Raw genomic sequence first — 15,888 nt, 5'->3', positions numbered from 1 at the left:
ATGAGCTATACTGCCACTAATGTGGCCATTTAAAATACATACATTCTGCTACCTACTTGAAAATTAAATCATTCGTAGTCATATTATTACACTGTAGGGCACTAGCTTAATATTTTCTTGCAATAGCTTAGGGTTTTGTTTATTTTAGTTGGTTGTTATAGTACATTATCTATTATAATGTATTAATAAAGTGCAAAGCTTTCATGTGCAAATAAAAATCCCCACTACAATCATTCATAGATTCATGGAATGATTTAGGCTGGAAAGGACTTTGAAGAACACAAGCCCTATGAGGAGAGGCTGAGGGAGCTGGGAGGGTTTAGCCTGGAGAAGAGGAGGCTCAGGGGAGACCTTCTTGCTCTCTACAACTACCTGAAGGGAGGTTGTAGCCAAGAGGGGATTGGCCTCTTCTCTCAGGCAACCAGAATCAGAACAAGAGGACACAGTCTCAAGCTGCACCAGGGGAAGTTTAGGCTCGAGGTGAAGAGAAAGTTCTTCACAGAGAGAGTCATTCATCATTGGAATGTGCTGCCCAGGGAGATGGTGGAGTCACCATCCCTGGATGTGTTCAAGAGGGGATTGGACGTGGCACTTGGTGCCATGGTTTAGTGGTCATGAGGTGTTGGGTGACAGGTGGGACTTGATGATCTTTGAGGTATTTTCCAACCTAACTGATTCTATGATTCTATGATTCTATGTTCTAGACACAACCCCCCCTGCCATGGGCAGGGACAAGGTTGCGCAAGGCCTGTCTTAATAAAGCATTTTGTCTTGTTGTTGAGCACTGTATTAGAACCCTCAATCACAAGTACTAGGTAATTTCAATGATTCCTATAACAGAGATTCTATGCACTGAAATGTATTAAGACTGCAGTTACACAACTGATCAATTTATGCACCGGTTTGTAGTAGTGTTTAACTTGTATTTCATACCTGTCTATTCCATAAATGTAGACCACTGAAAACATCTCACAGAATGCAATTATCAGCAAGGGAATAGAGCCAGCAAAATTGTCAAATAGAGCCAGCCAGTAATTCCCAGAGTTCAGCACAAAAATAAAAGCTATCAGGTAAGACCCCAAACAAATGAGACCTGTGAAAACAACAAAACAACAGCATATTTAGGCAAAGGGGGAAAATGCAAAACAAACAACCAAAACCAACCAAAAATCCAACAAAACAACCAAACCCCCCAAACCAAGCAAACAAAAACCAACCAAAGAAAACCCAAACAACCCACCCCCACACACACCCAAAACCAGAACAGAAACCAAACCAACCACAAAACCCCCCAAAACTGTTAAGATATTTTCCCAGTGGCTTTATAAGTAACTTTTAATTCCATTGCAGCACAATATGCTGCAAACAAAATGAGAGAAGGCCAAGGAGAGAAACAGGTCCTCTTCCTCCTAGTCAGTGGGACAGAATGGGTGAAGTGCTCAGGTCCTTCAGCTGCACAATGGAGGAGAGGGAGAACCCTCATGAGCAGGCTGAGGGACAAGCCACAGGGTAAGCAGCTGTTTGTAGGCACAGAAGGAAGGTCACAGGCGCTGCCTCAATGGGGGACATGAGAAAACCTTCAGTAGGTTATCTGGGAGTCTTAGGACCATGCCAGATAATAAAGTAGATGGGTGGTGGGTTGATTTTTCAGCATACAATTCATTCCCTAACAGGAGAGGAGGTAATTTTTCTCTAAAAAGCACTTACCAGTAACCATTTCCTTAGGCACTTTGGGGGGTATAAGCTTAAGATCTTGTAAAGGTACAAGCACACCTTCCATATTTCCAAACATAGATGACAAACCCAAGCAAAAGAGCATGATGAAGAAGAGAATGGACCACAAAGGTGAGACAGGCATTTTGGTGATAGCTTCAGTGAAGACAATAAAGGCTAGGCCAGTTCCTTCAACTCCCTGTGGAAGATGTCAGAAGCTCCAAAATGAGGCTCATTAACATTGCACAGCACTTACATTTACATTAGTGTTCACTAGACTTGGAGGATGCTAAACCACGACACAAGGCTTTTCACAAAGCTCTCCTAATACAACAATATATTTACTGCAATTATAATACAAATGATATGTCATGGAATTTTATGGACCCCTGTTTTCACCTGTAATTTACCACCTTATTAACAAAAATATAACTGCACCCATTTAATTCTTCCTGTAGCTTTTTCACACTGGTGTGTGTCAAAGTCCATTCTTTTTGCATTGTGACACACTCCTACTGATCACAACAGGACTTGCTCCAGCAGGGAAGCATCCTTGCTCTGGGAATCTTTTCCCTGGTCTTCTTGTGCTATGACAACTACAAATAGCTAGTTCCAGAGAAGCACTTACTGCTGTTTTACCAGCCCACACAAGGTCAGCCTGGAACATTTGTGGTTTTAGTTACTAGTCTGACAGATTGCCAGTAGGAATTAAACATTTCATATATTCAAAGGAAAAAAAAAGTGGTAAATAATTACCACAGTATCACAGTATCACCAAGGTTGGAAGAGACCTCAAAGATCATTGAGTCCAACCTATAACCCAACACCTCATGACTAGACAATGGCACCGAGTGCCATGTCCAATCCCCTCTTGAACACATCCAGGGATGGTGACTCCACCACCTCCCTGGGCAGCACATTCCAATGGCGAATGACTCTCTCAGTGAAGAACTTTCTCCTTACCTCCAGCCTAAACTTCCCCTTGCACAGCTTGAGATTGTGTGCTCTGTGTTCTGGTGCTGGTTGCCTGGGAGAAAAGACCAACCTCCGTCTGTCTACAACCTCCCTTCAGGTAGTTGTAGAGAGCAATGAGGTCTCCCCTGAGCCTCCTCTTCTCCAGGCTAAACAATCCCAGCTCCCTCAGCCTCTCCTCATAGGGCTTGTGCTCAAGGCCTCTCACCAGCCTTGTTGCCCTTCTCTGGACATGTTCAAGTATCTCAGTGTCCTTCTTAAACTGAGGGGCCCAGAACTGGACACAGTACTCAAGGTGTGGCTTAACCAATGCAGAGTGCAGGGGCACAATGACTTCCCTGCTCCTGCTGGCCACACTATTCCTAATGCAAGCCAGGATACCATTGACCTTCTTGGCCACCTGGGCACACTGCTGGCTTATGTTTAGGCAGCTGTCAATCAGTACCCCCAGGTCTCTTTCTGTTTGGGAGCTCTCCAGTCACTCCGACCCCAGCCTGTAGGTCTGCATGGGGTTGTTGTGGCCAAAGTGCAGCACCTGGCATTTGGATTTGTTGAATGCCATCATGTTGGACTCTGCCCATCTGTCCAGTCGATCGAGGTCCCTCTTCAGCCCAAGAGCATCCCAAGCCATTCACAACCAATCAATGGATATATATAAAGGCCCAACAACCCCCGAAGAAGTGTTAGGAAATTAAACAATTGCTAGCCATCCTTATTATATTTATGGTATCAATATGAGTCAGGGTAATAAACTTACATCACTCAGGAACCTTTCCAGGTCACAAGTTTCAAATGTCAGGCTTGCGAAAGTATTTGGGTCGGTCATGTTACATAGCTGCTGCATTTGTTCAAAGTTATCTTTAGTTACATTACCTTCTGGCAAGTCAAATGCATTCATCAGTGTTAGGATATTTCTGAAAAAAACCAAACCACAACAAATTATGTTAATATTAAATGATTTTATTTTAATGTTTTTAGAAAGATTAAATTATTAAAGCATCCTCAGGATGCCTTCTCATAATGCAGCAAGTTATTAAGAGCACATTTTCTTCTATAGAGGGACAAAGGAAGCAATGTTTTTGTGGCTCAGCATTGGGTTTTGAAATTGGGAAGTCCAGCAATACTCTGCCAGTGTAATTCTTTCCTCTTCCACGGTGGGTCTGATGCTGTCTTTCACAGCACAGGTAGCAGTTAAATAGATGGGCACGCCAGAGATGTGCAAAGGTTAGGTGCTCATCTTTTCACTGCAGTCTGTGCATCAGCTCCCAGACTAGGCAGCTTCAGGGAATGTGTCTGCAGTTATGTATCATTCACTTCTAGAGCTGATGTGGAGAAACTGCACTGGAAGTTACAGAGTCTGGCAGCCTCAGTTAGAACAGAGTCTGGTTTGCTCTGGTAAATTTAGGTACCCTTGATGAGACAATTAAGCTCCCCAGAAGGCAACCTAAATACAGAGCTGACACAAAGATCAAAGTGTGTTACCCTTATGGCATACGTCAGCTCATCAGGCATCAATTATTGGCAATTCTTCATTTTTAGTGGGTTTTTTTCCTTTCTCCCCCACAGTTTCTAGACAATTTTTGAGTGATTAGTAGAGCTTCATATGAAGACTTGAAATGGGGAAGAATTTAGTGAATTCATTTGGATAATTTTCCAAAATAGTACACAGGGTAGCAGTACTTAAGGTGCCTGTATTGTGATCCAGCTACGGTCAGGATTCTGCAGGACTGCCAGAACTGATTGGTTTCAGGGAGCTTTCTTAAAGTGAGAAGTGCTTTCAGTGGTTCACTGAAAGTTATCTCCAAGGCAGAACTTCATAGTTTGGCTGCTGTGTCAGGAGGTCTTTGGGGATTTGACATCAGACATAGCAGAAAGAGCATAGAATCATAGAATCAACAAGGTTGGAAAAGACCTCAAAGATCATCAAGTCCAACCTGTCACCATAGACCTCATGACTACTAGACCATGGCACCAAGTGCCACGTCCAATCCCCTCTTGGACACATCCAGGGATGGTGAGTCCACCATCTTCCCTGGGCAGCACATTCCAATGGCTAACAACTCTCTCTGTGAAGAACTTTCTCCTCACCTCGAGTCTAAATTTCCCCTGGTGCAGCTTGAGACTGTGTCATCTTGTTCTGGTGCTGGTTGCTTGAGAGAAGAGACCAACCCCTTCCTGGCTACAACGTCCCTTCAGGTAGTTGTAGAGAGCAATGAGGACACCCCTGAGCCTCCTCTTCTCCAGGCTAAACAATCCCAGCTCCCTCAGCCTCTCCTTGCAGGGCTTGTGCTTAAGGCCTCTCACCAGCCTTATTGCCCTTCTCTGGACATGTTCAAGTGTCTCAGTGTCCTTCTTAAACTGAGGGGCCCAGTACTGGACACAGTACTCAAGGTGTGGCTTAACCAATGCAGAGTGCAGGGGCACAATGACTTCCCTGCTCCTGCTGGCCACACTATTCCTAATGCAAGCCAGGATGCCATTGGCCTCAAGAAATAAGGTGGCTCAAATAATTATCATTCCCTATAGGGCTGATACTATATGATTCAGAAATAATACTATATGATTCAGACCAACAGAGCTGCTTCAGTCAAATACATCCCTGGATTTCCTTCACACACACACCCCACCCATAACTTACTTGTCAAAACAGTCATCATATCTTGCTGTGGCTCTGAAACCAATGATGGAGTATATGACAGTTGCTGCATAGACAGATGTGAAGCCATTGATCACTGATATAATCAAGGCATCTCTCTCACAGTTATTGCTGAAATTCAAAAAGAATGAATTTCAGACACTTTCCCAGAATAAGTACTAAAACTGGCTACCATGACTAATAAAAAGAAGTAGTCTACAGATGCATAGATACATCACTATGGTCTCTAAGAATATACAAATATGGCTGTAAACAATAGATTTAGTGAATTAAAACATGGTGCCTTAAACAATTTAATAGCTATGCTCCCCCCCCTCTTCCCCTCCCCCAGCCAAATAATCCTACTCATAAAGAAAAACTGCCTAAGTTGTTTCTGTCTAGCTCATAGAAAGTGAAAAATGAAGTGAAAAAAAAGTATGTCTCCTGCTTTCCGTCTGTATGTGTAGACACACTTTGGCATAAGCTGTTTCCTAGCTGCTGGGTCTCCTGCTGCAAGGTAGAAGATTAGAGTTTGAATTCATATACATGAGAAGGAAAAAATGGCCAAATCTTCCACAGAACTTTGACACAGTGAAGTTGCAGTAGCTAAAGGCACTTGAAAACTGCTTGGTTTGATTTTAGGACAGAAGGTTTTTCAAGATGTCCTGAAGTTTTGGAAATATAGTGGAACATCTTGCTGTCTCTGAGGAGACCTTATTGTGGCCTTCCAGTATCTGAAGGGTGCCTACAAGAAAGGTGGGGAGGCACTTTTTAGGGTGTCAGGTAATGATAGGACTAGGGGGAATGGGAAAAAAATAGAAATGGGTAGATTCAGATTGGATGTTAGGAAGAACTTCTTCCCCATGAGAGTGGTGAGACACTGGAACAGCTTGCTCAGGGAGGTAGTAGCAGCCCCATCCCTGGAGGTTTTTAAGGCCAGGCTGGATGTGGCTGTGAGCAACCTGCTGTAATGTGAGGTGTCCCTGCCCATGGCAGGGGATTTGGAACTAGACGATCCTTGAGGTTCCTTCCAACCATAACAATTCTATGACAAAGTTGGACAGACAAGCTATTGCATCATGAAAGTTAAACTGCTAGAGTAGAGGGTTCTCTGCTGCAGGTGCTTGCCAACATAGCTGTGCTAAGATGAAAAAAATTGCAAAACCAGAAAGATACTTTCATCTGAATGACAAGATAAGGAATCAGTGCTAAATTAGTTAATGGTTTTATGAGAAGGCTGTAAAACTCTAGATATTGTATTTCTCTTGGCCCAGAGAGCACTGTTGAGATTAACCTGATGTTGTATTTAATTTTATGATCTCCTTCAAGACAAGAGGAATAACAAGCCTGTCCAGCCAAGACCTTTGGCACTGCCATCTTTCCTCATTTATAGCACTGCAAACAGGGCTGTAGTGGGCAGAAGGACCTGCACTCAAATGCACATATTCCTGACTTATGTCATTTTTTCTCTATAACATGAGATTCTAGATGACAGGCTTGATAAAAATATTTATTGTCTTCAAAGTAAAACACTGAAGCTCATACTGGTTATGGATGAGGGAATCTCTGATGGCCTGGAAACCTCTCAGTATTTCCTGAGGTATTTATACTCCCAAACCATCTGGGAGCAGAACTACTCAAACCCAGTCCAGCTGGTGCTGGGCTTCAGATGACACAATACCACGCTGTAACACTATGGCATTTGCAAGTGTTTTTCTTATATCTCCATGGGAATCACTCCACTTTCTGCACTTTCCTCCTTAAGGAATCATGAATGATTGAGCATTGAAGAAACATGGCCTGGTGTCACAGCCCTGTGTGCTGGAAAAGGAAAAGGACACTGCTCCTTTTCTTTTGGATCTTTTGGAAAGATGCAAAACATTCTCAGTTGTGGTACAGTGACTTGGACCTGGATTGAGGCTTGCCACCTCACACAGACTTGTAGGGACCCAAACTTCCAGGAGAAGAAGTTTTGAAAAGCATCTGAAATCAAGAGTGGTGGCAAGGAATTTCATCAGTGACACAAATGCCAGTATGGTGTGGTCAAACCTGAGCCAAAACTGAAACATACAGATGACCAACTTAAATACTACAAATTTAATTCAAAGACATTTACAAGAAACATTTGATTCAAAGAATGCTGCACAGTTTGCCTTTCAAGAGACACTAGTAGGCACCAAGAGGCACTGGTAGTTGCTGCCATATTTGGGGAGGGTTGGTGTAAAATACCTCATGTCCTAATTTGCTGACTGGGTCATACCCTGGGTGATAGAATCATAGAATTGTTAGGGTTAGAAGGGACCTCAAGGATCATCTAGTTCCAACCCCCCTGCCATGGGCAGGGACACCTCACATCAGCTTGCTCACAGCCTCAAAAGCCTCCAGGGATGAGGCTTCTACCACCTCCCTGGGCAACCTGTTCCAGTGTCTCACCACCCTCAGGGGGAAGAACTTCTTCCTAACATCCAATCTGAATCTACCCATTTCTAGTTTTGCTCCATTCTCCCTAGTCCTATCATTCCCTGACACCCTAAAAAGTCCCTCCCCAGCTTTCTTGTAGCCCCTAATAAGGTCTTCTTGGAGCCTTCCCTTCTCCAGACTGAACAGCCCCAACTCTCTCAGTCTGTCCTCATAGGAGAGGTGCTCCAGCCCTCTGATCATCCTCGTGGCCCTTCTCTGGACACGTTCCAGCACCTGCAGATCCTTCTTCTAATAGGGGCTCCACAACTGGATGCAGTACTCCATCTTTTTTCTGGCCCCATCAAATATATAAAGGAAGGAACCAAAACTGAATCCCCATTGCAAAACACCTGGGCTTAGCTTCTTACCTCTAAGCAAAAGATTTAAACTTTGGTCTGTAAATTGCTTTGTGTGTAAATTGTTCTCTGCTCTGCCAGTGTGGAGACAAAGGCAATGTTTTGCATTGAGCACTCCTACAAGGAAAGCTGCTGCTCCTAAGTTGGTGGTGGGCAGCCAGTCCCCTTCTTTCTAGTCTGCATCACCACATCTTTCTGCAGGAAGCCAACCAACACTGGGACCTGAAATCTTGACCTGTGGGAGAGCTAGGATCAGTCAGAGATGTGCCTTACATGCCGAGGGGATGGCGTCCCAGTCCTGAGTCATTACTGTGTAATGGTAAGGCAGAAGTGGACATACTTCATTTGGAAGAACAAAATATTCATGAAAAATTTGGCTTTTGCCTGGCTACTTACTGAATAGAGTTGTAACTGGAAAATGAAATGAGGCCTCCAAATGCCAAGGAGAAAGAGTAAAACACCTGAGCACCTGCATCCAGCCATGTCACCGGGTTAGCCAGCTCAGTCACCTGAGGCAACAGACACACAGCTTTAAGCATATGCAACACTGATAATTAGAATGAATATGAGGGATTTAAAATGCAAATTAAACCATGAATATTAACAGAATACAGAATTAACCAGGTTGGAAAAGACCTTTGAGATCATCAAGTCCAACCTATCATCCAACACTATCTAATCAACTAAACCATGGCACCAAGCACCCCATCCAGTTTCTCTTTAAACACCTCCAGTGATGGTGACTCCACCACCTCCCTGGGCAGCCCATTCCAATGGGCAATCACTCTCTCTGTGTAAAATTTCTTCCTAACCTCCAGCCTAAACCTCCCCTGCACAGCTTGAGACTGTGTCCTCTTGTTCTGGTGCTGGTTGCCTGGGAGAAGGGACCAACCCCTTCCTGGCTACAACCTCCCTTCAGCTAGTTGCAGAGCTCACCATTTTTGAAGAATGTTAACAAATAAGTAAATACTTTATATTTCTTTTTAAGAAGAAAACCTAGATGTAGGTTTTCTACACCTATTTTGAAAATTGATAAACAAATTATTTTCCATAGCTGACAGCTGCCATGCCTGTTTCCCAAAGAGGCATTTATCATCGACCATTAATAATGATTATTTATTCACAGAATCACACACACACAGAGAATGTTAGAGGTCTTCTCAGGAAGATGAACCCTCTCTTAATTTTCTTTAAAAGCTCTTTATATTTAAACCATCCTCTTAGGTATTTTGCTCATATGGCAGTCCTGATTAGGTGGGTTCTGGACCCACCTGGACAATTTGTGCTTTGAAGTCAGACTGATCCTTACCTAGCATACAGGGAAAGAAAGCAAGGTCCCTTGCTGCAACCTCATTGCATTGCTCTGTGATGATCCTTCTAATTTTTTGGATAACATTTTGGTGGTGTGTGAGAAAGAGAATGTGTATGTGTCTCTTTTACATTCAGTCAAAAGATTCATCTCCCAGAGTCAAAATTTTAAAGGTGTCTGAGAGGTAGCTAGAAAAGCATCAATGCAGGGGACTAATTTTCAATTGGTTGTTAGCTACAGAGATAACTCCATCGTGTTTCACTAAGGCAGGAATCACACAGTGACTTACATTGGGGGTGAAGAGAAACACAATTCCATTTGTTGATCCTTTCAGCGTCAGTCCCCGGATTAGAAAAATGGTAAGCACAACGTATGGAAGGGTTGATGTTATATAAACAGCCTGCACAAGAAGCATGCACACAAAACACCTAAGCAAAGTACAACACTGGAATGAAAACAGCACTGCAAGGAAGAAAAGAGGGGAATAAACAAGGCACTGTGACTAACAATAATGGCAAGTTTCAAGCAAGTCACATTAGTACACTGCAGAAACCTTGAAGAGAAGAGCATGTGCATTGCATTTTGACACTAAACATTTTTACAGGTATGGTGCTCTGTTTAAAAGACAAATTATCATTGCTTAAATTCAACTCAGATCATTCAACAGCAGCATAAAAAAATTATATGCACCCTGAGATCAGGTTGATGCTGCCAGTACAAGTTTTGGCTCTATAGGGCAGCAGAATATTTATCACTCTTTTAGAGATGATGTTAAGAAAGAAAGAAATCTTTGAATGTATGTTTGAAGAGAATGGTCACAGCAAAAAGACAGAGTTCCTTGATTCTGCATTTAATGTTAATGTTAAAGTGATAATGCCTAAAGAATGTTGTACTAGGACCTCTAAGGACATGGAATATGAATTGCTCACAAAAATTTCCACATAAATCAAATCAAATCAGCTCCCATTTCATTCAGCTTCCCTCTTCAAAAAGCAACACCAGAGATGACACATGAACTTTTAGACGTGCTCTTGCTCAAGAAACAGGCAGTCTGCACGGTGTGATTAAATGTATGAATGATTAAATGCATAAATTAAATACATAAATACAGCACAAGGAATATCATCTTATTAAAAACAAACTAAACAAACAAGCAAAAAACCAGGGTACCTTTCCTGTTGTTTCGATGCCTCTGATTGTGCACACGTACAGTACACTCCATGCACATGTTAAGCATAACAGAAGCCACCACTGTATAGAGCCTGAATCGCCAATGGAAGTGGAGGTGTTTAATGTTTCTCTGTAGAAGAAATAATCTACAGGAGAGCTCTTGGCACACTCTTCTATGTAATCTGTAACCACAAAATGGTTTTCATTCTGTATGTCTTTTATGTATTTGAACAACGAGTAGGAGGTTTAATAATAAACACCAGTGTTCTAAATTGTACTGCCTAATATCAATACTTTTTTTGTTGTTGGGAAATTTCAGATTCTTAGAGGCTGATGAGAGGTTTAAAAGGTAATCATTTAGCATGGATTTAAATACAAATTTTATTAGTTTTTCTAGTGATTCAATTTGTTGTTTCTGTTGATTAATCACATCAATAAAATCTTTAAAACAGTCAAAGACTTTTATCTTTATAAGACCCTTTTTTTTTTCCCCTACAAAAATGTGAGGGTTTAAGCTTCTTGCACCAAAGCAAGCATGGAGAGGATTTCACAATTGCATGTCATTATTTTTTTTTCCTTTTATAGAAGAGGCAGGGAGTTGTTTTTCAATGATTGCACACTACCTATCTCTTCTTAAGAACACAACAACCAACCAAAAAACAAGCAAGCAAACAACTTTGGGCTTTCCACATCCTGAACTTCCTTGTCTGATGGAGTGTGGCCCACATCTTCCTGCAGCCAGGCAGCTCTTCCCCTCCCACACCCCCTTCGGATCAGCAACACTTTGTTTTTCTCTTTTATGGGGCATTGTTCAAGGTCTTGTCGGCTCAAGTTGGATTCTCAGCTCTCTGCTGTGTGCTGACCTCTGCCTTCTGCCCTCTTTTGGCCTTATATGAGGCTTTATATAATTATTCTGGGAGGAGAGGAGCAAAGGTCTCTGAAGGACTGACCCACCCTGAAAAACCCTGCTTCATGCAGGGCTAACTACAGAAAACAAAGCTGCTGCTACCAAGCAGTCTTCAAGGAGCTATAGACTATTGTGATACTGAGAAAGCAGGACAGTCTTCAAGGAGATACAGACTATTGTGACACTGACAAATGCAGGTGTTTCACATGGAATATGCTTTTTTTTTTCTTTTCTTTTTCTTTTTCCTTTTTTCCCCCCCAATATGCTAAGAGAGATCTATGGGGGTTGGAACCAGATGATTCTCGAGGTCCCTTCCAACCCTAACAATTCTATGCTTCTATGATGAGATGGATGGAACACATTGTCTGAATCTGGAAAATAGCAGTGTTTATGCTAGACTTGCACCTGCTGAATACTCTGTATGTGAACACATCTGTCAAAATCAGTCCTGAAATTTAATGTAAAAAGTCAACATTTGTCTCAATGGTTAAGCACTGATCACCTGTAGTGTGATTTTTTACAAAACACAAGTATCACAGTATCACCAAGGTTGGAAGAGACCTCAAAGATCATCGAGTCCAACCTGTAACCACAGACCTCATGACTAGACCATGGCACCAAGTGCCATGTCCAATCCCCTCTTGAACACCTCCAGGGATGGTGACTCCACCACTTCCCTGGGCAGCACATTCCAATGACGAATGACTCTCAGTGAAGAACTTTCTCCTCACCTCAAGCCTAAACTTCCCCTGGCACAGCTTGAGACTGTGTCCCCTTGCTCTGGTGCTGGTTGCCTGGGAGAAAAGACCAACCCCCTCCTGGCTACAACCACCTTTCAGGTAGTTGTAGAGAACAATGAGGTCACCCCTGAGCCTCCTCTTCTCCAGGCTAGACAATCCCAGCTCCCTCAGCCTCTCCTCATAGGGATTGTGCTCAAGGCCTCTCCCCAGCCTTGTTGCCCTTCTCTGGACACGCTCAAGTGTCTCGATGTCCTTCTTAAACTGAGGGGCCCAGAACTGGACACAGTACTCAAGGTGTGGCCTAACCCATGCAGAGTACAGGGGCACAATGACTTCCCTGCTCCTGCTGGTCACACTATTCTTGATGCAGGCCAGGATGCCATTGGCCTTCTTGGTCACCTGGGCACATTGCTGGCTCATGTTTAGGTGGCTGTCAATCAGCACCCCCAGGTCCCTCTCTGTTTGGCAGCTCTCCAGCCACTCTGACCCCAGCCTGTAGCTCTGCATGGGGTTGTTGTGGCCAAAGTGCAGCACCCGGCACTTGGATTTGTTGAATGCCATCCTGTTGGACTCCGCCCATCTGTCCAGGCAGTCGAGGTCCCTCTGCAGAGCCCTTCTGTCTTCTAACTGATCAACAACTGCTCCCAACTTGGTGTCATCTGCAAATCTGCTGATGACCGACTCAATCCCCTCATCCAGATTATCAATGAAGATATTAAAGAGTATTAACAGAACACAATGTTCCCAAGAGGACTAGCATGCCTTACTGTTGTCTTAGAGAAAGAGGCCCACTTGGGCTTATGGCTAGAAATGGAAAAATGTCCTTCACCACAAAATACAGTTTTTCATGAAATATACCTGTTCTGTTGTCATTGAGAGGACAGCTACTCCAAGGCAGGGGCTCTTGGAAGGAGTTGAAGAAATACCACATTACCCAGGCAATAATAGTATTGTAATATAAACCCACCAGGAAGGATACACACATTGCTGCTATACCTGAAAAAAAATAATCAGAAGACAGTGTACATTTTTGTAGCCTGTAGGATACATGAAAATAAATTATATGAGCCTTAAACTTTATCTACTCTCCTCATCACCCTAATTCCATGGTTCACAGCCTTTCCTGATCCTCTCTTTGTTTTGAATGTAGGTTTAATCACTGTGGATTTGTTACCTAAAGTTCTGACAGGTTAGTCCTGCATAGGTGTACAGCGTCAAAATGCTCTGGGACTGAAGCTGACACTTACTTAGGAGTCACAATTGTGACTGGACTGACTTCATACAGATGCTACACAACCCTGTTCACAGACTTCTATGAGTTTGGGATGTTTGGTACATGTAACTCTCAATTCACTTGGGATTTTGCCTAAATTTCCCTTCCACAATGTCACTGCAGAGATCAGCAGATGTGTTTTGCTAATCTCTGTGGTATAGGATGGATAGGTTCAAGGAGGCACAGCCTGCAGAAAGGTACTTCTCCTGGTACCTCTTCTTTTCCACTTGCTCCCAAGCAATCAATTTCTGATGGTTTCCCTGGCACCAGTAAAAACTAATGAGTAGCTTCTGAGGGTTCTCACATGCTGAAGAAGTTTGGAAAATCCCAGATGCAATGGTTTTCAGTGGTGCCTAGTAACAGGACAAGAGGTAATGGGCACAAACTTGAACATAAGAAGTTCCATCTAAGCATGAGGAGGATCTTCTTTACTTTGAGGGTGGCAGAGCACTGGAACAGGCTGCCCAGAGAGGTGGTGGAGTAATTCAAAACCTGTCTGGACACCATCCTGTGCAACTTGCTCTATGTGAATCTGCTCAGGCAGGGGGGATAGGACTGGATGATCTCCAGATGTCCTCTCCAAACCCTATCATTCTGTGACAAAAAAAATCTTTGGTAACTGATTTATAGACACAGTAGATGACAACAGTCTTGATGGGCAGTGTTTCTTCCCTTTCAAGTATTATAATCACAGAATAGTTGAGGTGGGAAGGGCACTCTGGAAGTTTTTTGCTCCAAACCCTTGGTAAAACATTGCCATCATCAGCCAGTTGCCCAGGATTATGTCTAGTCAGATTCTGAATATCTTTTAAGTATGGACACTTCCACAGCCTGTATGGATAACCTGTGCCTGGTACTTAGTCATCCTCCCAAGTGTTTCCTGATGTTCAGGTGACACCTCCTATATTGCCTGTGTGATGATGCAGCTACAAAGTTTCTAATGCTGTGTGCATCATGATACTTTTACTACACTGACAAATAGAGTGCTTGCATACTCAGAAATCTAATACAGATGTGAAATAGTCGCTGAAAAAAAACTCTGTTTCTATGGATTTTAGCATGGTACATCTCTCAGATGAAAGAAAGTGATATATGAAAGCTGAAGTTTGGTAGACCAGCTTAGGGAAATACTCAGCTGGCTTATCTGCAGAACAGATATAGAACAAACCAGCCAATATCAACAATACAGAAAATATCTATGAAGCTCTATGTTTCAAATTAGAGAAAGGTTTTAACCAGACACATAGTCCCTGGGCACGTGGACACAAAATTGTTGTAGTGCCTTATCAAGATTAGTGCAACCCAATAATTGAGTTAGTGAGAATGGAAAAGGAATAGACCCTGGAATCTCTATGACACATCAGAACAAGATCTTGAAGGTCTGCTCTTAATATTATCAGTTCAGAGATTTGTGCTTTCTTGGGTAGCTTTTTATATCCTCTTTGGACTTACCAACCCCTTTCAAGGTAGGGTGGATAGAACTCCAGACACCCACACTGCCTTTCCTCAGCCTTTGCCCGATGGCAAACTCAAGATGAAGCAGGGGGATACCCTCCAGGACTAGCAAAATCAGGAAAGGGATCATGAAGGCTCCTGAAATTGATAAAGGACAAAAAAATATTTCTCATCAGTGAAGTACTACAATAAAGCACAGACTTCAGTTTTGAGGGGTTTTGAAAGAGCAGGGAATTGTAAGCATATTTGTGGAAACCCTTCTCCAGTTCCTGAACAATGCTTTTTCCTGGTTGCCCAAGCAGGGAACCTCATCATGTGCGTGGTTTCAAGTTCTTACTCTTTCCGAGTGACAAACATAAACACAAATTATGTACTCCCAAGGTTAAACTTCGAAGAAGCCACCTCTGGATTGCAAGTGGAGGAAAGATAGTTACCTTCTTGGAATTAATTTCTTTTTGCCCACAAAAGATTATGGCTTTTATAATTGTGAATCATGCCAATTACATGAAGCAGCTGAATGAGCTAAGCAAGATCCCTTGAAACATTAGGCAGGACCCTATTAAATAAAATAACTAATAACTTCCCAGGAACATCTGAGTAGAAGACATCTGAAGTTCAGGGCTCAAATGTTTTTAGTTATGACAAATATGGTTAGCATAGGACATTTTGGCTTTTAATTCTTTTTTCCTGAGTAAAGTGTACCTCTAATGTGGAGAAAAAAACAAAACTCTCCAGTAGGATACCAAAACACAGAGTCAAATGCTTGAAAATTGCACTGGAATTATGGTTATCATTACAAAAAGTCTTTACCTTTGTAATCATGGGGAGTGAAGTATATAAGTACATGAAAAAAAAAAAAAAAAAAGAAAGAAAACTGTTATATGAACAGTTCAGGTTT

At 42.6% G+C, this 15,888-nt stretch overlaps 1 protein-coding gene across 1 annotated transcript in view; it reads right to left on the bottom strand.

Moving 5' to 3' along the window:
- Window positions 1-15,888, bottom strand: part of SLC6A19 (solute carrier family 6 member 19) — a 31,412-nt gene that overhangs the window by 8,892 nt on the left and 6,632 nt on the right. The window contains exons 2-10 of the mRNA XM_068147456.1: window positions 14,988-15,128; window positions 13,121-13,258; window positions 10,616-10,797; window positions 9,735-9,845; window positions 8,533-8,645; window positions 5,324-5,452; window positions 3,443-3,599; window positions 1,708-1,912; window positions 934-1,093 (exon numbers count right to left, since the gene is read on the bottom strand). Coding sequence (XP_068003557.1) covers window positions 934-1,093; window positions 1,708-1,912; window positions 3,443-3,599; window positions 5,324-5,452; window positions 8,533-8,645; window positions 9,735-9,845; window positions 10,616-10,797; window positions 13,121-13,258; window positions 14,988-15,128 — 1,336 coding nt within the window. The remainder of the gene's footprint in view (window positions 1-933; window positions 1,094-1,707; window positions 1,913-3,442; window positions 3,600-5,323; window positions 5,453-8,532; window positions 8,646-9,734; window positions 9,846-10,615; window positions 10,798-13,120; window positions 13,259-14,987; window positions 15,129-15,888) is intronic.

Source organism: Melanerpes formicivorus, unplaced genomic scaffold (genome assembly GCF_026170545.1).
Source record: "Melanerpes formicivorus ecotype bairdi unplaced genomic scaffold, bMelFor1.0.p_v2 SCAF_15, whole genome shotgun sequence".
Lineage (NCBI taxonomy): Eukaryota > Metazoa > Chordata > Aves > Piciformes > Picidae > Melanerpes > Melanerpes formicivorus.
The sequence above is the reverse complement of the archived record's forward strand: the minus strand, read 5'-3'. Positions and strand labels throughout refer to the sequence as shown.